At 35.3% G+C, this 22,707-nt stretch overlaps 2 protein-coding genes and 1 pseudogene across 3 annotated transcripts in view; 2 read left to right on the forward strand and 1 right to left on the reverse strand.

Annotated features, from left to right (window-relative positions):
- The window catches only part of LOC123271556 (putative uncharacterized protein DDB_G0279653), a 214,510-nt gene that overhangs the window by 65,003 nt on the left and 126,800 nt on the right, over positions 1 to 22,707 (forward strand). The gene's annotated exons all lie outside the window — the stretch shown is intronic.
- LOC123272308 lies at positions 10,441 to 10,510 on the reverse strand (annotated as a pseudogene).
- LOC123271557 lies at positions 15,136 to 16,389 on the forward strand. Of its 2 annotated transcripts, XM_044737925.1 has the most exons (3): positions 15,136 to 15,217; positions 15,287 to 15,753; positions 15,937 to 16,389. In XM_044737925.1, the coding sequence occupies exons 1-3, from the start codon at positions 15,208 to 15,210 to the stop codon at positions 16,372 to 16,374; spliced, it is 915 nt and encodes a 304-aa protein (XP_044593860.1). In that variant the 5' UTR covers positions 15,136 to 15,207; the 3' UTR covers positions 16,375 to 16,389. The 2 variants fall into 2 exon arrangements, with proteins under 2 accessions (XP_044593860.1, XP_044593859.1); XM_044737924.1 differs by having other exon boundaries at positions 15,287 to 16,389.

Genomic DNA, 22,707 nt, shown 5'->3' on the forward strand with positions numbered 1-22,707 from the left:
CATTTATATATGATTATATAGAAACATTTTTTCTCGGGATTTTAAAAATTTAATCCGAAATTCAAATTTATACTTAAAATAATAAAAGTAGATAAAAAAAATAATCATCTATTATTATTAATTTTCGCTTTATAATAAAAAAGCTAAAAACGAAGAAAGCAATTTCCGAATTGCTGCCTAGTTAAGTAGCCAAATTCGGACCGAATGAGGTTTAGATAGTCACCATCAAGTGTAGTTTCCAAACTACAACCTAATCAGGAAACCAAGTTAGGCTGAAATTCGCGTTACATCCCAAACTTCAGTCTGATTTAGATGCCTCACTTACCGCAAGTTTGGAATTCGGCATGCCTTACTTGCGCCAAATCACTGCCTCACTGAAATTTCTAGTCGGGTTGCATTGAGTGGAAAATTTTCAATTTATTTAGCGGGAAATTAATTATTTTGTATAAAAAATTTTTAAGTTGAATACTGATCAGTGATCACTTATGTTAATTTAACACTTGTGTTAATTTTTATGTTCAAGTAAGTTAATTTAACACTTTTGTGCGCCAATTCAATGTAATTGGGTTAAATCAATATTTTAATCTGTTGAACAACTTTGGATAAAAATTCCCAAGTTGTCTATCTAAAATTATTTTTTTCCAAATTAAAAAAAACTTTTTTTTAACAAAAAAGTTACTGGGACAATAAATTTGATTTCTTCAGCTAAGAAATAAAATTAATGGAAATTTCCAACAATTTAATTTTTTGTCACAAAAATGCCATTTTTTCAGTGCGCATGCTAAAGTGATTCAAGTTAAATAGAACATTTTTTTTTTTTAAGAAAAGATTAATTAATGAAATTAATTATTTCTAAAGCTTGTGATTTCAACATGTTGTCATAAAAGCAATCAAGATAATCTGAATAGCTTGCGAGACTGAAATACGAAAGGAATAGAAATAATGGTAGATGGTAGCAGAGAGAAAACTAAACGTGAAACGTTACGGTCCAATTGTAAAAATCGTTGATTCGCGCAAGCACGAATAATTCGTAATGTACTGGTACTCTTGAAGCAAATCGACTGTCGATGTTTCACGTTACGATCTCTGTAATATTATATATATATATATATATATATATATATATATACTATATATATATATATATATATATTACCTGACAGCATAGTGCAATGCAATAAAATACAATGCAATACAACACAAAACGATACAACACTAAACACTGCAGGAAAGTAACACGGCAGTACTTTCGGTCTTCCATTTTTTTCTTTTCTTTTTATAGCGTTCTATTTATTGTGATGTATTTACTAATATTAATATTAATATGAAAGCAATAACTGAGGCATTATTAACTTTAATAAATTCATTTCGATTTATAAAGTGCAATGAAATTACTAATTATACTTAATTGGAAATTAAAAGAAGTTTGGAAAATCCAAAAGTGCACGCCTCATAACGCTCATTCATTTCTTAAGAAAAAATTGATTGTGTAATTGATTCAAAAAAAAAAAATTATAATTAAGTAATTTCTTACAAAGTATTTTTTATTTTTTTTTAAATATTGGCGCCCTTTTTTCTTGTCATATGCGCACGCAGTCTAAAAAAATCTAGCTGGATCAAGTGGCGCCATAGTTTTCACGTGACAAATAAGAAAAGTCCATTTGGCTTTGTACGGTTGTATCGCAGTGAATTTTAATAAAAATTCAATTAAAAAAAAAAATACGTAAACTAGGCCACTGATATGAAATACGGACCCAGTTCATCGAATTCTTAAACTAATAAGAAAGGTCCGGTCTTGAAATATCAATTTGATCGGGAATAATCGTTGGTACATCCAAAATGCGGTGACATCCGGACGTCCACGTTAAATTTTTTTCAAAACGTTTTTTAACTTCCCGCTAAGAAAAATTGAAAATTTTTTAAAATTCGGGAAGTTATTGGTTTCACCCCGTTTTGCGAAAATCGAGTTTTCAGCAGATCTCGACGTTTTAAGGTCACATGAAGCTTCCCTGAGTATTTCCGCGATGGTGTCCGTGCGGCTGTATGTATGTGTGTGTGTGTATATGTGTAGTATGTAAACCTCTTATAACTTTTGAACGGCTCGACCGATTGGATCGAAATAGGTGACGCTCCAAAGAGTATCATTGCCATTAAATTTCGTAAAAATTTTAATCGATTCGGTTCGCTATATTTTGAAAAATCTCAAAAATAAAATTTTCAAAAAATCGTTTTTTTGGAATAACTTCTAAACGGCTTTACTGATCGATTTAAAAAACTAATCCGTTATTAAGTTTGAAAAACCATGTCGATTGCCACTAGTCCCGATAAAATCGGTTGATGCGTTCAAGAGTTATCGAAAACGAAAAATTTCGAAAAAAGTGTTTTTTTCACATAACTTCGACATTTCTTTGTTGATCGTTTTTGATGAAATGAAATAATTATAAGAGCCTAAAAAAATACGTCGATCGCCCCCAAGAACGTAAAAATCGATTGATTAGTTCGTAAGTTATCGTTGTCGAAAAAATTCGAAAAAAGTGAATTTCTCCAATTTCTCCCAAATTTTTGGTCTGATAAATTTATGTTTAATAGTAAATCATAGAATTCAAATACTGCGTTGACTGCTGTCAACCGTGTGAAAATCGGTTTATTCATTCGAAAATAATTGCAGTTTGTAAATTTAAATAACAGTGTTTTATTAAACTTTCATCAGACTATTGAGCTTGAAAAGCTCAAAAGCTTAAAATAGCTAACTCTACGAGCTCGAAATAATATTTAAATTATATTTATGAGTATAAGATTTAAAAATTTTTAACTTCCCGCTAAAAAAATCGAAGATTTTCAAAATTCGGGAAGTTATTGGTTTAACCCCGTTTTGCGAAAATTGAGCTTTCATCAGATCTCGACGTTTTAAGGTCACAGGAAGCTTCCTTGACTATTCCCGCGATGGTATCCGTGCAGGGTGTGTTTTTTTTTTTTTTTTTTTTCCTTAGGGGGGGGGAATCCTTTTTACGGATTCTAGGCATAGCTGTTTGGCCTGGATATGTGGCGACTCGACGCAGCGTCATACTAAAACTCGACGCTGACGCCCCTACCCACTAAACCCTTAACCCCTTTCTCTTCTATCCTCTGATCCCCCATGGTACCGCCGTAAGGCATTTCTTCGCGGGGGGAGAAATTAGCTGCCGCTCTTCCTTCTGGTGGCTAAGATGTTATTTCTTTCTTCTAGATTCTGTCTTTCGCTCTTTTCCTCTCAATGGATCGCAACTCTGTAAGCACTTTTGTAGCAAAAGTGCTTGTGGCGTTCCAGGCAGCTTCTGACAACAACATTGCTTCTACTATTGATTCTGGTTGGGTTCTCTTTTTCAGAATCTTCTCTAACTCATCGCGCTGTTGGTTGAAACGTGGACACACAAAGAAAACATGCTCCGCACCTTCATTGACCCCTGGACAGGACGGGCACTCTGGGGTATCATCGTGCTTAAAGCGGTGAAGATACTTCCGGTAACATCCGTGTCCTGATAACATCTGCGTTAAATAATAGTTGATCTCACCGTCTCCGACTCCGGTTGAACCACACATCAATCCGAGGTATGAGACGGTACGTCCACCGATCTTTCTCTGCAGCATTCCACTCCTGTTGCCATCTTGCGATGCTGTGTTGCCGTTCTTCCCTTTTAAGTTCTTCAGGGCTCAGTGTGGTTGACCTTTTTCGTTGATATAGGTTCCGTCTTTCCTCAGCTAGGACTCTGAGAGGCAGAGTACTGGAAATAACACACACTGCTTCCTCTGATATTGTGCGGAAGGCGCTAGCTACTCGTAGGGCACTCAGTCGATATACTGGTCCAGCCTTTCTCCATGATTCTTGTGTCTTTAGTGCGTCGGCTCAAATTTCATATTCTGTAAGTGAGCACAGATGTGACTACTGATGACAATAATAGCCTCCTGCTCTGCTTTGGGCCTCCGATGTTCGGCATCAGTCGTGCGAGACTAGCCCTCACTACTGACGCTTTGGCACTGACATATTCCACTTGCTGCTTGAAGTTGAGTCGGGCATCAAGCATCACTCCCAAATATCGGATATAAGGTTGTGATGTGATTTCTTGTTCGCCGACTTTCAGCTTAATGGTTTCTACCACTTTTCTGCTGGTAATAAGCACTGCCTCAGTCGTGTGTTGCGCCAGTTGCAGGTTCACTGCGTCCATCCACCGGTTAACTCGCTCAAAAGTGAGATCGAACATATGGTTTATCTCGTCCAGGTGTTTGGCAACGATCACTACGGCTACGTCATCTGCATATGCTACGAGTTTGACGTTTTTTGGCAGAGTTAGTCTTAATAAACCGTCATACATAATATTCCACAGGAGCGGGCCTACAACTGAGCCTTGTGGTACACCTCCAGTAATATCATACTCCCTCGGACCGTTCTTCGTGTCATACTTCAGGACCCTGTTTTCAAAGTAGCTTGCTACGATCTTAAGAAGGTATTCTGGTACATTCTTTTCTTGGAGGGCCTGCATGATGCATTCCCAATTGGCGGATTTGAAGGCGTTTCTGATGTCTAGAGTCGCCACCAGGCAATACTTCTTCATTCCACCCTTCCATCTGGTTCCTGCGATTGCTTCCTTGGCCGTATCAACAACCCGTTTGATTGCGTCCAGGGTTGATCGTCCTTTCCGAAATCCATACTGATTGTCTGCCAGGAGTGGGTCGACTACTGCTTCAATTCTCTGGTGAATTATGGGTTCAAATATCTTACCCGCTGTATCTAGCATGCAAAGTGGGCGGTAAGATGACGGTTCATCCGGTGGCTTTTTCCCTTTAGGAAGCAGCACTAACCGTTGCTGTTTCCACTTTCGAGGAAAAATCCCTTCTTTAGGGCAGGTGGTGTAAACATCCAGGGATAATGCCGGTGCTGCCTTCATAGCTGTTTTTAAGGCAATATTAGGGATTCCATCTAATCCTGGTGCTTTATTATTCCCTATGCGTTGGCAAGCCTCCGTCAGTTCTTCTTCCGTGACAAGTGGAATGTCCTCCAGTTCGCTTTGAGCTAACTGGTAATGAAGCTCGCGTTGCTGCGGAAACAGCGCGGTAACGATTCTCTGCAGAAATTGTGGGCATGTGGGTGCCGGCATTTTTTTGACTTTTAGGTGAGTTATGACCACCTTGTACGGTCTACCCCACAGGTCTTTGTCCACCTCGTTGATGAGCTCTTTCCAGCATTGCCTCTTACTATCCTTGATGGCTTTGTTCAATGATCAACGGGCTTTTTTGTACTCTGCGACCAGCTCCGCAGAATTAGGTCGCCGATAGCCACGCTGGGATATTCTTCTTTTCTTTAGACACTCTTTCCGAAGATCTCTGATGTGGTCGTTCCACCAGTGTACTGCCGAGCGTTGGCTTATGCTGCGTTTCCGGACCATACTTGCGTCACAGGCCTGGACAACTCTTTTCATCAGGTCCTTGGTCATTTCTTCTGCGGATCCAGTAGTAATCGGTTCACTATTTAGGGCTATTACCAATGTGCTTGTGTCAAAAGACTTCACTTTCCATCCAATGGTATTGAGTGACTTGATTGGTCTTCTTGTATTCCGGCCATGTGATATTTCCCAGAGAATTGCCTTGTGGTCGCTGGCTGTGTAGATATCCATCACCTTCCAGTCGTATTTTCCACTGATGAGGCTGCTGCTGACGAAAGTGAGATCTACAATAGAGCTTGCTTCTCCTTTAGTATAGGTTGGCGTATCACCACTGTTGAGCTGGACTACATCTAGTGTAGTAAAAGCTTCTAGTAGTGCTTTTCCTCGCGCATTGGTCTGCTTGCTGCCCCAGTCTACTGCCCAGGAGTTGAAGTCACCGGCAATCGCGACTGGATAATGCTGCTTGGCGTCCTCGGTCAGTTTGTCCAAGAATTCAGTGAATTCAACAATGGATAGGCTAGGTGGTGCATAACAGCTGTAGAAACGGATGCCGTTAACTGTTGCTGCTACAAAGCCGGCATTATCATTGTTAACTATCCTCTGGAAGGGACGCTTACCACAGGACCAGATGACAGCCTTGGCGGTGCTGTCAGATTCCCAAGGCTGGGTATTCAGGTGTCTGTATGGCTCTGCTATCATTACTAAGTCTAACTCTAGTTCTCTTGCTGTTTGCATAAGCAGATCATGTGCAGCTTCGCAATGGTTTAGGTTTAGCTGCAATATCTTCATGTCTGTTTCTTTGTTATCTTTTGGAGTGCCTCTTTAAATACTGGGCACCTGGATGCGCTGTCATGCCGCGTTCTCCGCACTTTGGTCCGCGCATAATACACATTTCGCTGGGTTTTTGCATTCAGCAATCTTGTGTCCCTCTTTTCCGCACCTAATACATAGCTTAGACCAATCCACATTGCTCTTGCACTGGAATCCATGGTGTCCAAAGTGCCAGCACTTGAAACATGGGATTGGTCTCCTCGTAGCTCTGATTCGGCAGTTGGCCCAGCCGATCCGGACTTTACCGCTTCCTGCCAATATCTTCCGCGCTGCAGCTGCTGCTAGTGTCACAACAGCTGTCTGAGTACCTCTGTAGGCCTTACGAATCTTAATTGCCCCTAGTGGTATCTCGCAGGTTTCTCCGATTACCGTTCGCAAGGCGGCCTGAATATCCTCCTTGGTTGTGGTATCGTCAAGATCTCGGATTTCGACGTCTTCCTGTGGTCCTTTGCAGATTACCTTCGCGTCTTCTTGGAGGATGCCCGCGATGGTCTTCTGTAAGGCTTGGCCTCCGTCAGTGCTCTTCCTCGAAAGCGTAATCAGCAAGCTCCCGGTCCTAGTTCTTTGGATCTTATCCACTGTAGTACGGACCTGTTCGTCAGGGACGTCCTGCTTTATTCGCTTCAGAATCTCAGCATACTTTGCCGTCTCTGCTGGGCGTATGATCAGTGTGTCCGGCCTGATCCGTTTGCGCGGATTTTTCCGCTTAGACTCTGGCCTGGGCTCCTTCGGCGGTTGGTTCTGGAGCTTTTCTTTTGCTTGCTCTCTCTTGGACTTCCTTGACTGGACTGTTTGCCACTCATTCACCTCCTTTTTTTCGCCGTCCTGTGTTACCGCGTTTTTCGGAGGACTTGGTTTAAGGTCCTTCTTCTTCTTAGTACGGCTGGTCATTGAGTCTGGGGAATTTCGCTCCTTCCTTTTCCCAGGCCTGATATCAGTTCCACTTTCCTCACCGTCTTCGACAACTGACTCGACGTCACCCTCGCCACCTGTGTCCATCTCTTCGACAAACGTGTCGGCTTTTGCAGGTGAAACCGCTGTCGCACTCATCTTCATCACGACATTACCGAATTGCTGTTGGATGTTCTGCCACTCTTTGTCCAGTTTCTTGAACCTTCTCAGGGTACTGCAGATGTTCGTCGACTTCGACTTGATCTCCTTGTGGATATTTTGCTTGGTTTGGAGAAAGTCCTGCAGTCCACTGACTAGCTTCTCCAGATGCACCAGAGTATCTATCCTTTTAATGTTTGCACTAAGTAGCAGTGCGTCTTGCTGGGCATGAGGCCCGTTTTCACTCTTGTTTGTTTCCTGTGAATTACTTATACTTTTTGATTTACCAGCGCATCGTACGGTGTGGAGCGGGTTGCTATAACTAGGAACGGGTGTACCCTCGGAGATAGTACTCCTACCCCAGTTCCCTTAGGCCTAGCCGACACTTAGCCAGTCCCGGAATACACGGACGGACTAGACTCACTCGGAGCGGTGAAGATTTCGATCTCTAACACTCACTGCGTACTACCTGATCAAGGCCCGAAGTGGCTGGCTCCTGATCGACTGCTGCAACTTACACCTCGGCAGAGCAAGCTCACATCAGCCGTGGCCTGCATCGTCGGAAACTACGATACAGGTTCCGGTCACTCCCAGTGGGTCACAGCAGAGAACGATCGTCTTGCTAGGTCAGTTAGTGTGACCAACCCATTACAGGGGAGTTTTGTCCACGGGAGTTTATTTTGTTTGGTTATTTTGCTTGGCTCCTACCCGCTGTACCTCATCAACTAAGAGATTAAGTGTCATCCAAGGACAGCGAACATCCTCCCATCTGCTCGGGGAGACGCGTACGGTAGCAGTTTCTCCTCAGCCCCGAACCGTGCAGTGTGTGTGTGTGTGTGTGTGTGTGTGTGTGTATATGTATGTAAACTTCTTATAACTTTTGAACGGCTTGACCGATTGGAACGAAATAGGTGGCGATCCAAAGAGTATCATTGCCATTAAATTTCGTAAAAATTTAAATCAATTCTGTTAACTAGATTTTGAGAAATCTCAAAAATAAAATTTTCAAAAAATCGTATTTTTTGGAATAACTTCTAAACGGTTGCACCGATCAGTTCTAAAAACTATTCCACTCTTAAGCTTGAAAAACCACGTCGATTGCCACCAGTCCTGTCGAAATCGGTTCGGTCATTCAAAAGTTATTGCGGTTCGAAAACTCAAAAAATAGTGTCTTATCAAACTTCTATCAGACTTTTAAGCTCGAAGAGATCTCAAAATAATACAGAAATTGTACTTTTGAGCTCAAAGAGCTCAAAAACAAAATAAGTGAAATGTTAAGCGTTTAGGTATGGAGTTAGCGGGAAGTTGCAAGGATGGCCTTTAAAGTCAACCGTTGTCCTAATTTTTTTTTTTCAAAATAGCAACACGAAATGATTTTAGAAAGTAAAAAATTAGGAAAACGGTTGACATTGAAGGTCATCCCTGCAACTTCCCGCTAATTCCATACTTAGGCGCTTGAAATTGCACCAATGACGTTTTTGAACTCCTCGAACTCAAAAATACAATTTATGATTTATTTTGAGCTCAAAGAGATTGCTTTCCTATGCTTTTGAGCTCTTCGAGCTCAATAGTCTGCTAGAGATTTGATAAAACACTATTTTTTGAATGTTTAAACCGCAATAACTTTTGAATGAATAAACCGATTTTCACGCAGTTGGCAGAATTCGACGCAGTTTTTTGAGCTTCACAAAGAATCTCAAAGTTTAAATTGATCGCGCAAGGAATTTCAGAGTTATTCCAAAAAAACACTTTTTTCGGTTTTCTTTCGTTCACGATATCTCTCGAGCTAATCAACCGATTTTGACCGGACTAGTGGCGATCGACGTGGTTTTTTTGAGGTTAATAGCTGATTAGCGAGAGATTTTTGGAGTTAAACTATCGAACTGTTTAAAAGTTATTCCAAAAAAACCACATTTGAAAAAAATTTTTTTTTTCAGTTTTTCGAAGATTTCTATAGACTGGATAGCTCAAATTGTAAAGTAGCTGATATGTCTTCGGAAGGTTCTGGTTTCGAATCCCAGTCCGAGCTATCAATAATTTTTTTCTCGCATATTCTATAAATTCACATTTAGATGATCCTCTCCACATTCCTTTCTCAATCCTTTCCTACCAATATCCTGTTACGTGAATGTGGAACGCTTCACGTAATAATTACCGTAACTCCTATTCTTTCCGCTTCACAGCATTATTTATATTTGTAAAAATGCTTACCGTAAGATGGACGGTGTGGCTTAATGTATATAGAATAAGCGAAAGGAAATTTAGTATAGACCGGATAGCTCAAATGGTAGAGTAGCCGACATGTCTTCGGAAGGTTCTGGGTTCGAATCCCAGTCCGAGCTATCTAATAATTTTTTCTCGCATATTCTATAAACTCACATTAAGATGATCCTCTTCATATTCCTTTCTCAATCCTTTTCTACCAATATCCTGTTACGTGAATGTGGAACGCTTCACGTAATAATTACCGTAACTCCTATTCTTTCCCGCTTCACAGCATTATTTATACTTGTAAAAATGCTTACCGTAAGATGGACGGTGTGGCTTAATGTATATAGAATAAGCGAATGGAAATTTAGTATAGAGCGGATAGCTCAAGTGGTAGAGTAGCCGACATGTCTTCGGAAGGTTCTGGGTTCGAATCCCAGTCCGAGCTATCTAATAATTTTTTCTCGCATATTCTATAAACTCACATTAAGATGATCCTCTCCACATTCCTTTCTCAATCCTTTCCTAGCAATATCCTGTTACGTGAATGTGGAATGCTTCACGTAATAATTACCGTAACTCCTATTCTTTCCCGCTTCACAGCATTATTTATATTTGTAAAAATGCTTACCGTAAGATGGACGGTGTGGCTTAATGTATATAGAATAAGCGAATGGAAATTTAGTATAGACCGGATAGCTCAAATGGTAGAGTAGCCGACATGTCTTCGGAAGGTTTTGGGTTCGAATCCCAGTCCGAGCTATCTAATAATTTTTTCTCGCATATTCTATAAACTCATATTAAGATGATCCTCTCCACATTCCTTTCTCAATCCTTTCCTACCATATCCTGTTACGTGAATGTAGAACGCTTCACGTAATAATTACCGTAACTCCTATTCTTTGCCGCTTCACAGCATTATTTATATTTGTAAGAAAATGTGGAACGCTTCACGATTTTGCGTGTCATCTTTGCGCAGGGGCCATGCTAATCTACTCTACATACAGCCGCACGGACACCATCGCGGGAATACTCAGGGAAGCTTCATGTGACCTTAAAACGTCGAGATCTGATGAAAACTCGATTTTTGCAAAACGGGGTGAAAACAATAACTTCCCGATTTTTGAAAATCTTCGATTTTCTTAGCGGGAAGTTAAAAATGGTTTGATTTAAGTGTTTTTACGGTGTACATTTACTTATATCATTGTATAAGTGTGATATGGTTGAGAAAGAGGCATTTAAAGATCACAAAATTGCTTGATCTTGACGAGTCGAGTATAAAGCACAACCTCACGTGCTTCGCGCTATGAGGCGTGCAATAAAATATTTTCATAGAAGTGAATTTTCCGCAACTGTCATCAACAGATCACACATTTTTAATTTTTACGGTTAAAGCAGACAATTATCTTAACAATTTTGCATGCTCATGAAAAAATTTTTTCATGTGGTTACATATGGCTTTGAAAAATTAAAAAAATTATTTATTATAATTTTTTAGTTTTTTTAGAAATGTATACATCAATTAATATGGTGTATGAAACAAAAATTGATTTAGCAGATGATTAGATTAAACATTGTCGGATACACTTCTTAAAAAAATTAAAAAAATTATCATTTATAGTTTAGAACTTAAATATCTTGTAGGAAAGATTCAGGGATCATGCGCCAGCTGTAATACGTTTTCCACACTAACTTTCGTCAAAAGTTATTTTTGGGTATACATAAGCATATCGTCATATCAAGACATATCTAGCTATATTAAACCATATATGACCTGAAACGTTCCTATACAGCTAATTTTTGTGTAAAGACATATCAAACCGTATTAGGTCATACATGGACACATAAAATTCTCTGATATAGCCATGGCTTTGTATTATAAATAAATATTTACATATATGACCATATCAAAAAATATTTTTTGAATGTTCTGAAATAACACAACACCTATACCCTTTCCTTGTTGCATAGTAAATAAACTAAGAAAATTTTTAAATATCCATCAGTTTATTTAAAAAATTCATCAATAATAAACGGAAGGTAAACGAACAAAATAATTCTTATCTAGTTATAAAGTACGTGAACACATCATTTAAGTATACATTTAGTCACGATGAAGTCTGTTCATATAAATATAAATAAATATATGTGTATAAATCATGACAGGTGCGTCGGCATACGTAAGAGTATATATCCTCGTGTCATTACGTATGTTTTACAAAACCGTATTTAATTGTATCTCTAGAAACGGCAGTCCCAGTAGTTGTATTACTATATGTTATATATACATTCTGTACTCTATTGCGGTAGGAGTAATATATGCAGTTAAAGTTGTAGTGAAAGTTTATTCAACAAAATCACAATCTTTGTCCCTCAGGTGCGACACGTTCATTTACGTAATGGATTTTAAGAAATAATGGATATTACTGCCGCAATAAATATAACTATCTATCTGCATCCATAAGTCCGTTAATGAGATAAAAATAAACAAATAAGCTAGACATTTTTTTTATTTAATATTACTATTGATGCATTTTTTGTCGTCATTTTTCATTATTGCCAATTTATTATTATGCAATTAAACAATAAAAATTTGCCCACGGATTCATTTTCCTCGCAACTATGAGATTGTGTCATAAATGTAATACGATATTATTATTATTATTATTATTATTATTATTATTATTATTATTATTATTATTATTATTATTATTATTATTATTATTTAAGGTATTTAATATATCTATATGTACACACACATATATATATATATATACAGAGTGTCTCAGATGTAACGGACGCCATTGTAGCATCTGATAAACAAAATAATTCTGAGACGAAAAGACCTTAGCCATTTTTTAATCAGACGCATAGATAATTAATTATTAATTGAAATAACGTCCTTTTATGCGTTAGAGAGAGAGCACTAGTGTCAAGTCAAGTGCGTTCCAACGAAGATGCTTGCACGTGTGAATGTGTGAGTAAATATGTGTGACTACGTTAGCTATACTACGTTAGTAGTGTGACTACGTTAGTAGAAACTAGTTAGTCATATAGTTAGTTGTGTCTTTGTTTGGCACATATTTTACTGGACACTGGCGCTCTCTCTCTAACAAATAGAGACGTTATTTTATAGATTAATAATTAATTATCTATGCGGTTAATTGAAAAATGGCTAAGGACTTTTCGTCTCAGAATTATTTTTTTCATCAGATGCTACAATGGCGTCCGTGACTTTTGGAACACCCTACATATATATATATATATATATATTTGACTCGAAGATCGGTGTTTATTGATAAAGATAGATAGTTATTATTATTATTCTAAGCCGAATACTCCCGATCTAAATTCTTGAAGAATGACTAATTTTTGATTATTACTTGTTCACCATAATATTTTATCGGTATGAGGTCTCATACCATCAGAAAAAATTTAGGTGAAATTCACAATTAAAATTTGTTTATCGACAATTACTGTTAGAGCAAGATGTAATTTTTACTCAGTGTAACTTTTTCAGTAACTGAAAAATCTTCATCAATAAACACCGATCTTCGAGTCAAATATATATATATATATATATATATATATATATATATATATATATATATATATATATATATATATATATATATATATATATATATATATATATATATATATATATATATATATGGGGTATTCCATGCCAAATCGACCACTTTTGAACTCGACCCCTTTAAATTTTGCTGAAACATTTCCATTCTTTTCTACCCTTTGAAAAACACTTTTGAGAATTTTTTCAAATTTTTTTGGCCAACCCAAAAAGTTATGAATTTTTCAAAAACGGCTTTTTATTTTCAAATAGCCATAACTTTTTAGGCATCTACTTTTGGGGAGCTTTTTTAAAATTTTTGTTTTTGAATGAACTTTTGAAAAAATATATCAGAAAATTAAATATCATCAATTCTTCAAAATAATCGGCTTTTTGACCAAAACCGTTATTTTTGGAAGTTCGACAGTTTTTTTTTTTTTTTCTCAAAAACTTCAATTAATATGACAACTTTTCCCGTCCATCTCGGAGTGGCTCGGATTTTTTTTTAATTTTTTTTATTCAATTGAAAAAAAATTGTCAAATTCTGAAAAATGAAAAAAAATTTTTTTTTTCTAAGTTATTTCTATAATAAAATAAATGTAATTTAAATGTTTTGTGGTATAATATCCTTAATTTATAAGCTTATAAAACGATAGTAAATACTAAGATTCAAATTTGAACATATCAGTAATATCGATAATCTAGGGTATGACAATTATGGACTTATCTATAGTCAGTAAACTAAAAAACTATACGCTAGTATGTTTCGATTCATAAGTAAGGCTGTCACGCTCATATCCAAACATAACCTGTTAACCTTTTGTGTGATGTAGTGAGAGATTTTTGTCATTCCATTTTTTAAATAAGAGAATTATTGTTATAGTTGATTTGACCTTGTTTGAAAAGATAATTATCTTACTTCTACTCATCTACAGTGATTGGAATAATTTCATCGAGACATAATGGCATCAAAAATATTTTTCGATCGTTGTTGTAATCCATTTGATTTAGAATCACATTTAAAAAAAAAAAGTTTACGTCCAGCGACTGACATCATGAAAGTCACTTTGGGATTAAGTGATAATTATTTATTATGCAGTTCGTGTCGAAACAAAGCTTTAAAATTGGTAAAGGAACAAACAAATACTAGTAATGATACTACCGTTGATGCAAGTGATCATGAAGATGATTCTAGTGATAACAATGAGAACAGTGATGGTGCTGACAGTGATAGTAACACATCTGCCACAGATCTCCCGTTGTAGCAGCTATACGATTCATTGTTTTTTTTAAGGTTCCTTGTCGTTTAATAGTGAACCCAAAGATTCACAATCAAGCTCGGCATCCCAAGTTAGTGCTGCAACTCAATTACCCAGTATAAACGATGCATTGCGACTATTAAATCAATCGCCAATTCCTTCAAAAAAATTGAATGATTATCAATTTTTGAGTAATAAAATAAATCAGACGTCTGACAGCTTGAAAAAAATTTTGCTCTCAACTGCTGACGAAGGATCAATTGATGACGATGGTGAAAATTTTCGTTCATTAATTGAAAAGCTGCACGATAAATTCAATGATAAAGAAACAGAAAAGTCTTTAAAGATACAAATCTTAACCTTGTTACCTGAAAAATGGGGTGAAAGACGTATTTGTAAAGCTATGAATACATCAAGACATTTATCAAGAGTAGCAAAAAAGTTGGTTGAAGAAAAAGGTATACTTTCAACACCTGAAGCAAAATTAGGTAGGTATAGCGTAAAATCAATGGCTCTAATACATCTGAAGATTGATTCACTTAACATTTTTTTTATAGGGACGACAATTACTGATCAAATATTATTGAAAATTGCGAATTTTTACAACGATGATGAGTATAGTACTTTGATGCCCGGCATGAAAGACTTTGTTTCAGTTCGAAATGATGATGGTAATCGGGTACACGTCCAAAAACGGCTTGTTCTGTCTAATTTAAAAGAACTTTACCAATGTTTCCGTAAAATAAACCCTGCAGAGAAAGTTGGATTTTCAAAATTTGCTTCGTTACGGCCGAAACATTGTGTGTTAGCAGGAGCAAGTGGAACGCATACTATCTGTGAATGTACTATCCATCAAAACTTTAAGTTGATGATGCTTGGTAATTATCCAATTTATGAATAATCATACGTGCCTAGATTTTCAGTTTACTCAATCACTTTTATTTCAGGTGCAAATGTTCATTCTTTAACGAGGAATACAGAAAAGTCGTTGAAACACTATAATGATTGCTTGGACATGATAATATGTGAGGCTCCAACAGAAAAATGTTATTTGGGTGGATGTAACAAGTGTCCAGGGGTAGATGAGTTGAGTAACATTTTACTGACATGTTTTGAGAATCAGGAAATCGAGAATGTCACGTACAAGCGTTGGGTATCAAAACCAAGGTGCAGTTTAGAAACTTTTATACAGCCTACAGAAGAATTTATTGAAAACCTTTGTAGTGAATTGAAAGTTCTTCTACCTCACTCATTCATTGCAAAAGAACAAGCTAAATTTTTAAAAACATTAAAGGAAACACTAAAACCAAATGAATATGTCATTATTTGTGATTTTGCAGAGAATTATGCGTTCGTAGTACAAAATGCAGCATCTGGTTTTCACTGGAATAATGATCAGGCGACAGTTTTTCCGGTAGTTATTTATTATAAAGTAAATGACAAACTTGAACACAGAAGTTTAGTGATTATTTCAGACTGTAATAATCACGATGCTGTTGCTGTTCATGTTTTCATCAAAATAATAACTGATTATGTGAAAAGTCTTCCTGAACGCTGTAACAAGATTTATTACTTTTCTGATGGGGCTCCTCAACAGTTTAAAAACTTTAAAAATTTTGTTAATTTGTACTACCATGAAGATGATTTTGATATTCCTGCTGAATGGCATTTTTTTGCAACTGCCCATGGCAAAGGTCCGTGTGATGGAATTGGTGGTATCCTCAAACGACTTGTAGCAAGAGCAAGTCTCCAGCTTGCGGTAGATAAACAAATAACAACACCTATAGGACTTTACGAATGGACTTCTGATCCGGATAACTTGCCAAATATAATAGTCAAGTTTTCTCCAGAAGAAGACTATAATACAGCATTGAACGACTTGAATGACAGATTTACAAAAACGAAACCAATTGTAGGAACTCAACAACTACATTGTGTAATCCCCGACAAAAATGGTTGTTTATATGTAAAAAAATTCTCAAACTCTAATGAACATAGAATTTGTAAAATATTGAAACGCCAGAGAGAACATTAATGATTAAATTATTATATTGTTTTTGTAAAATCATTAAAAATTAACAATATTAATTAATAAGCTTAGTATTTACTATCGTTTTATAAGCTTATAAATTGAGGATATTATACCACAAAACATTTAAATTACATTTATTTTATTATAGAAATAACTTAGCAAAAAAAAATTTTTTCCATTTTTCAAAATTTGACAATTTTTTTCAATTGAATAAAAATTAAAAAATCCGAGCCACTCCGAGATGGACGGGAAAAGTTGTCATATTAATTGAAGTTTTTGAGAAAAAAAAAAAACTGTCGAACTTCCAAAAAATAACGGTTTTGGTCAAAAGAAGCCGATTATTTTGAAGAATTGATGATATTTAATTTTCTGATATATTTTTTCAGAAAGTTCATTTGAAAACAAAAATTTTAAAAAAAAAAAAGCTCCCCAAAAATAGATGCCTAAAAAAGTTATGGCTATTTGAAAATAAAAAAGCCGTTTTTTTGAAAAATTCATAACTTTTTTTGGGTTGGCTAAAAAAATTTGAAAAAATTCTCAAAAGTGTTTTTCAAAGGGTAGAAAAGAATGGAAATGTTACAGCAAAATTTAAAGGGGTCAAGTTCAAAAGTGGTCGATTTGGCATGGAATACCCCATATATATATATATATATATATATATATATATATATATATATATATATATATATATATATATATATATATATATATATATATATATGTATATATGTACATATATATGTACATATAGATGTACATATATATGTAGATGTAGATATATTAAATACCTTAAATATTAAAAGCCTTGGCCAAAAGAGACTTACTCAGTGGAACTTAATAGGTAACTGGAAGGTAGTTACGGACAGTGTTTCAGCTTAACTGGTAGAGCATTTTGCGCGTAACCAAAAGATCCAGGTTCAAGTCCTGGTCTGGGCTGTCTGAATTATTTTTTCAGTTACTGACAAAGTTACACTGAGTAAAAATTACATCTTTCTCTAACAATAATTGTCAATAAACGAATTTTGATTGTGAATTTCACCTAAATTTTCTCTGATGGTATGAGACCTCATACCGATAAAATATTATTGTGAAAAAGCAATAATCGAAAATTAGCCATTCTTCAAGAATTTGGATCGGGAGTATTCGGCTTAGAATAATAATAATAACTATCTATCTTTATTATTATTATTATTATTATTATTATTATTATTATTATTATTATTATTATTATTATTATTATTATTATTATTATTATTATTATTATTATTATTATTATGTTATTAAATGCTCAGGGGGGTTGTCCCCGGAGTCCGATTCTCCGAGGGCCCAGCCTGAGCTCCATCCATTACTGCTGTACCACTCCGCACAACAAGGCGGTTAGTGATCACAGCAGGCCAAAGTCATTTTCCTAAGTAGACGGAGGGAACCTAGTATGATAGCCTTCTGCATCCTGACCGCCAAGAATTCAGCTTTTGATGAGCAAGCTGGAACTCTGGCAAGTGAGGATACAAAAGACTGTTTCATCCCTCCGAGGACGCCAACAATCAGGACGACGAGCTTGACACGGTTAAGATAATATATAAGAAGGTATTCCAATCCTGCAATGCATGATGGGAAATGTGTCAAGCTGTCGCGCCACCACGAGTGTGTCAGAAGTATTAGCACATGTCTATAGTACTTTCGAGCTAACTCATATAAAAATAATAAATAAATTTTAAATAACAAACTAATACTTAAAAAAATTATTTTCATCCTCAAGCTCTATTAATTAGTCGTAATAATTAATTTTAAAACGTAAAATTAATACTTAAGCCAAATTATTTATTTTAGGTATTAAACTGGAATTTCACAAACGCAGCTTATCAATTACTTCTAAATTGTATTTTCCCAGATGTTATTAGCACGTCTGTCTTTTGCTTACCTGACAATCCATTGATCCGGGTTCGCTTCCTATTCAGATCTTTTTTTTTTTTTTTTTTTTTTTATTTAAAAATATTCAAACATTTCATTAAGTAACAAGATTGAATTTATTTTTATTTGTCAATGCAAATTATTTGCTATCACAATATCAAATATTTGTCTAATGACAGCAAATTATTGCACAATAATTAAAAAATTCAACAGTATATTTATTAAACAATAGAATAAAAATATTACAATGGTATAAGTAGGATAATGAACCCAGAACACTAGTGCATTTTAAGTATACTCTAATTAAAATTAAATAAAATAATCATAAGCATTAACATGAAATAGAAATTTGAAATCTTACTTATTTTAAACACAAATTTTCCAAAATATATTTTAATAGTTAATAGTTTACTTCCGGGCACTTTTTGATGAAGTACGCATGTATGCACTTCGAGAACTGAAGACAACAAGATTTTGGTTGTTTGGCTGCACTGTAATATCTTTCGCTAGAACATGTAGTCGTAACGAAATATATTTTTCAAGAACTTTATTCCGAATATTGTGACATTTTGGAAAGATCAACGAATGATTGTTAGTTTCCTTAATACTATTCATCAATACTTGATGAACATTTTGCAGGTGTAATAATGATTTTCCATAAGTTGTAAATATTTCTTCAGCTGCCTCCAAAAGTTGATAAACAGCCTCAGTTGGGTGCTTTAAGTTACCTCGGTTTAGTGCATCCGTCCAAGCCGTACACGTATTTGACAGCGGTACAGAAGAGATGGTTGCTGTTTCACACGCTTTACAGCCATTCGCCGAAACAAATACTGCCCAACCAGAAAGGTAATACAACCCATACTTCTGGATTTCAGACAAAACACAATCATCTGGAACGTCAATAATGTTGCATGTTTCATTATTAGTAGTCTGTACTTCATCTTTTTTCTGCTTCAAAAATTCTAAATAATACGGCTCATCATCGTCTTCATATGAAGCAGACGAAGGAACTCGCTAATATTGAGCTACAGCAACTAACCTCATTCGGTAACGCAGTTGACGAGGCTTCGGGTGAATATCACCACCAGCGCGGACTTGAGAAAAAAGATTTTCCACCGAACTAGAGGTAAGACGTCCCGTAAGGATATATTGCAATTTACCGGATAGAACTAGTTCCTCACGCAAATTTAAAGCTGTAGTTGTAGCAAGAATAATCCCTCGTTGGATAGGTTTCCACTTATTATCAGAAGTAAACTGTAATTCTCTAATAATCTCAATGAAATTTTGGAGAAACTCTACTCGCTGTAAAGAAGCTTCATCATTTCCAAGGGAATTATTTTTATGGCGACAAACCAGATAGTCGTACCATTGGCTACATAATAAAATAAACCATCCAGTTGTAAAAGCTTCTCGCGGAAGGAGACCAGTTTGAGCTGACAGAACCAAAGCATGTCCCATTTCATTACTAAAAATTTTTTTTGCCAATCCAACATGCATTTTGTCAAACTACGATGGATCCAAAATTGCAGCAGTGAGACCAGTCACTAATACAGGTCCACCTAGTGATTGCAATTCAACTAGTCGTCGAACATGCAAAATATCAACTGTAGATGATGGTAAGTTGTTTGCTTCGACGATAGCTGGGCTCAAAATAAATTTGGTCTTCAATAATTGAGACCAAATACGTTTCAGCACATGTGGAACATCTGAAGTCCAATGAAGACGTTCATCCGGATTTGATGGATGCTGGCTGAATGAGGAAATTAAATAGCGGCTAGATGTTATGCTATTCAAAGTCCACATCCCTACATTGGTAGGTCCTTCATCCGATGCAATGCATTTGACAGTAATGCCCTGTTGGTGCAGTTCTTTTATTATTTCTCGAATGTAATTCCAGAGTAGTTCCGAAGTTACTGACTTTCCAGTCAAAGCATAGCCCACTAATTGTTTCCAATGACTAGTTAACCCACGAACCACGAATGCGATTGCGTGGGAAGCCATTGAATCAGCTTCGTTCGAATCTCTTGCCAATTGTGGAGTCACCAATCCAATAAAATTGCCAAGAGCGCGATCGTATTCGACCGCTGGATGAATTGACATTTCATCTAATGCCAACACACAATAACGAGCAGTTTCATCTTGCTCTTGTTTAATCTTAATTCCAAGCCATTCAATAATACTATGGAACGTTCCCGGAGCAAAATTAAAACCTGATAGCCGATTATAAATCGTAGAAAAAGCAGGTAAGGGAAACCCTTCATTGTCTCTCAAACTTTTGTATGCTTTAGTACCCATTAATAACCGGATTCGCAGACCTTTTTTAATAGTATCTTCTGACCATGGCTTAGAATTTGTCGAAGCATTACCTTTCAAAAACATCAACTGATCAGAATTCAAGAACTTTTTCAAGTTAACATCCAATGCAGTTGAGTTTTCAGTCATGTGAGCAATCTGAAATCAAATTTATTAGCACTTCATCAATTATTTGTACTTGTAAAGAATAAATGCTTAATATATTAACATTGAATTATTCATAATATTACCTTATTCTTTAACGAAGTATTCTCTTGCCTAAGCTCATGAAGCTGTTGCTCCAACAATGACTCCCGAGATGATTTTGCAGCATTGTTCTCACTAAATTGAGCATGTTGATTCGAGGTATCAGGTAAACTTCCATCATTCGAAGCTCCACTATTTTCATTTGACGATATTTTCAGCCCTAATACAAATACAATATACTTCACTTATGTATACAAATGAAAGAAGATATAGAAGAAATGACCATTTTATATAATAACATTGTAAAAAGTATAATCCCAGATTAAGAAATATGATTTGAAATGATTTGGAATGATTTAAAATGATTCAAAATGACTTGAATATACTAATATAAAGATATACACTTTAACAGGGGCTAAATCATTTCAAATCATTTTTTTTAATCGGGGATGGTATTAAGTATATGCCGTAACACCGTAACACGAAAACAATAGTATTGTTATATTATAAAACCCACAACAGCCATGATTATTCCAAAAAAGATACTAGTATGTTCTAATTTATTATAAATCAAACATGATTATATGCTTACAATGGACATGCTACATTTATAATCAAAGACTTCACAGAAACAACAAGACAGACGTTAATAATTCTTTCTCAATATTCACTTACCCCTTCGCAAAAGGTAATTATTATACATCGAATTAAAAATGTACTTTTCCAAACGCTGATTTGCATGAAAATTAACTTCAATTTAATTTTTTATTCTGTAGTACCTAAAAAATGTAATTGAGTGAAAAATTAATCTAGACTTACGTTTTGTCAAGCGAAACACTTCAGAGTTAGACCTCTTATTACTTAAAGAATAATCACTATCATTATCAACATCATCAGTCTCAAAAGGCTTAGGTGGAGATGGTGTCAGAATATCGGGAACCACATTTCTTTTCAATTTATAAGAATATTTTTCCACGTCAAATAATCCTTTGCTGAAGTGACCCTGTCAACATAAATGAATAAAAAGTAAATTTATCGGTTCAAAATAACTATAGAGAATTAAGCCTTGATGAAACAAAATAATTGACAATGATTTAATGAGGTGCTCCAAAAAGGTTTTCACATACCTCACAAAGCCGGGAATTTTCTGTGATTGGTTTCAAAATTTTGCAAACTGATATCCATTGATTTCTGATATCAAGACACCGAGGAAATCACAAAGTTTTGAAACCTTTTTCAGTATTATTGTGGCAACCTGGAAAGCTGCATCCACCCATTATCTATCAATCTTAAGCAACAATGATATAGTATTATTGGTACTTAATTATAATAAAAAAAAGTATAAAATGTAATAGTGTGAATATCCACTTACTTTATAATAAAAACTGTCAACAACGAAACGTCATCAAAAACAAATTGACATTTTTAAATAAATGACGATCGCGAAATTCATACTGCGTTGATCAAAAGAAAATATTGACAATTTCAATTTTTAAAAATATATTTTTGTACACCAATTTCAAATCATATATCCAATTATAATTTCAATAACGTGAATTATACTCACATTATTTATTAATTATTAAAGACAGTCAACATTACAAAAAATGTTTACTCCTTACACATGGGTAACGTAGTATTTTTTATATTTGTCGCCTTCAAAATTTGCATCGACATAAAATCATATTTTGCGATAATAATTAATTTCACTTAATTGTATACTTATGAAGCTGTCATTAAATATATCTACACAGAAAAAAAATTAACTTGTACCAAGTAAATAATTTTGAAGAATTTTATTTTCTTGATTTTAGTAGACAAATTTTTAAACTAAGAAACTTTTCTTGTTTTAAATAAATTTTATTTGATTCAAGAATTTTTTGTCTTCGTCTAAGACAGTGAAACTCTTGAAAATTATTTTCTTGG

Source organism: Cotesia glomerata, linkage group LG9, assembly GCF_020080835.1.
Source record: "Cotesia glomerata isolate CgM1 linkage group LG9, MPM_Cglom_v2.3, whole genome shotgun sequence".
Lineage (NCBI taxonomy): Eukaryota > Metazoa > Arthropoda > Insecta > Hymenoptera > Braconidae > Cotesia > Cotesia glomerata.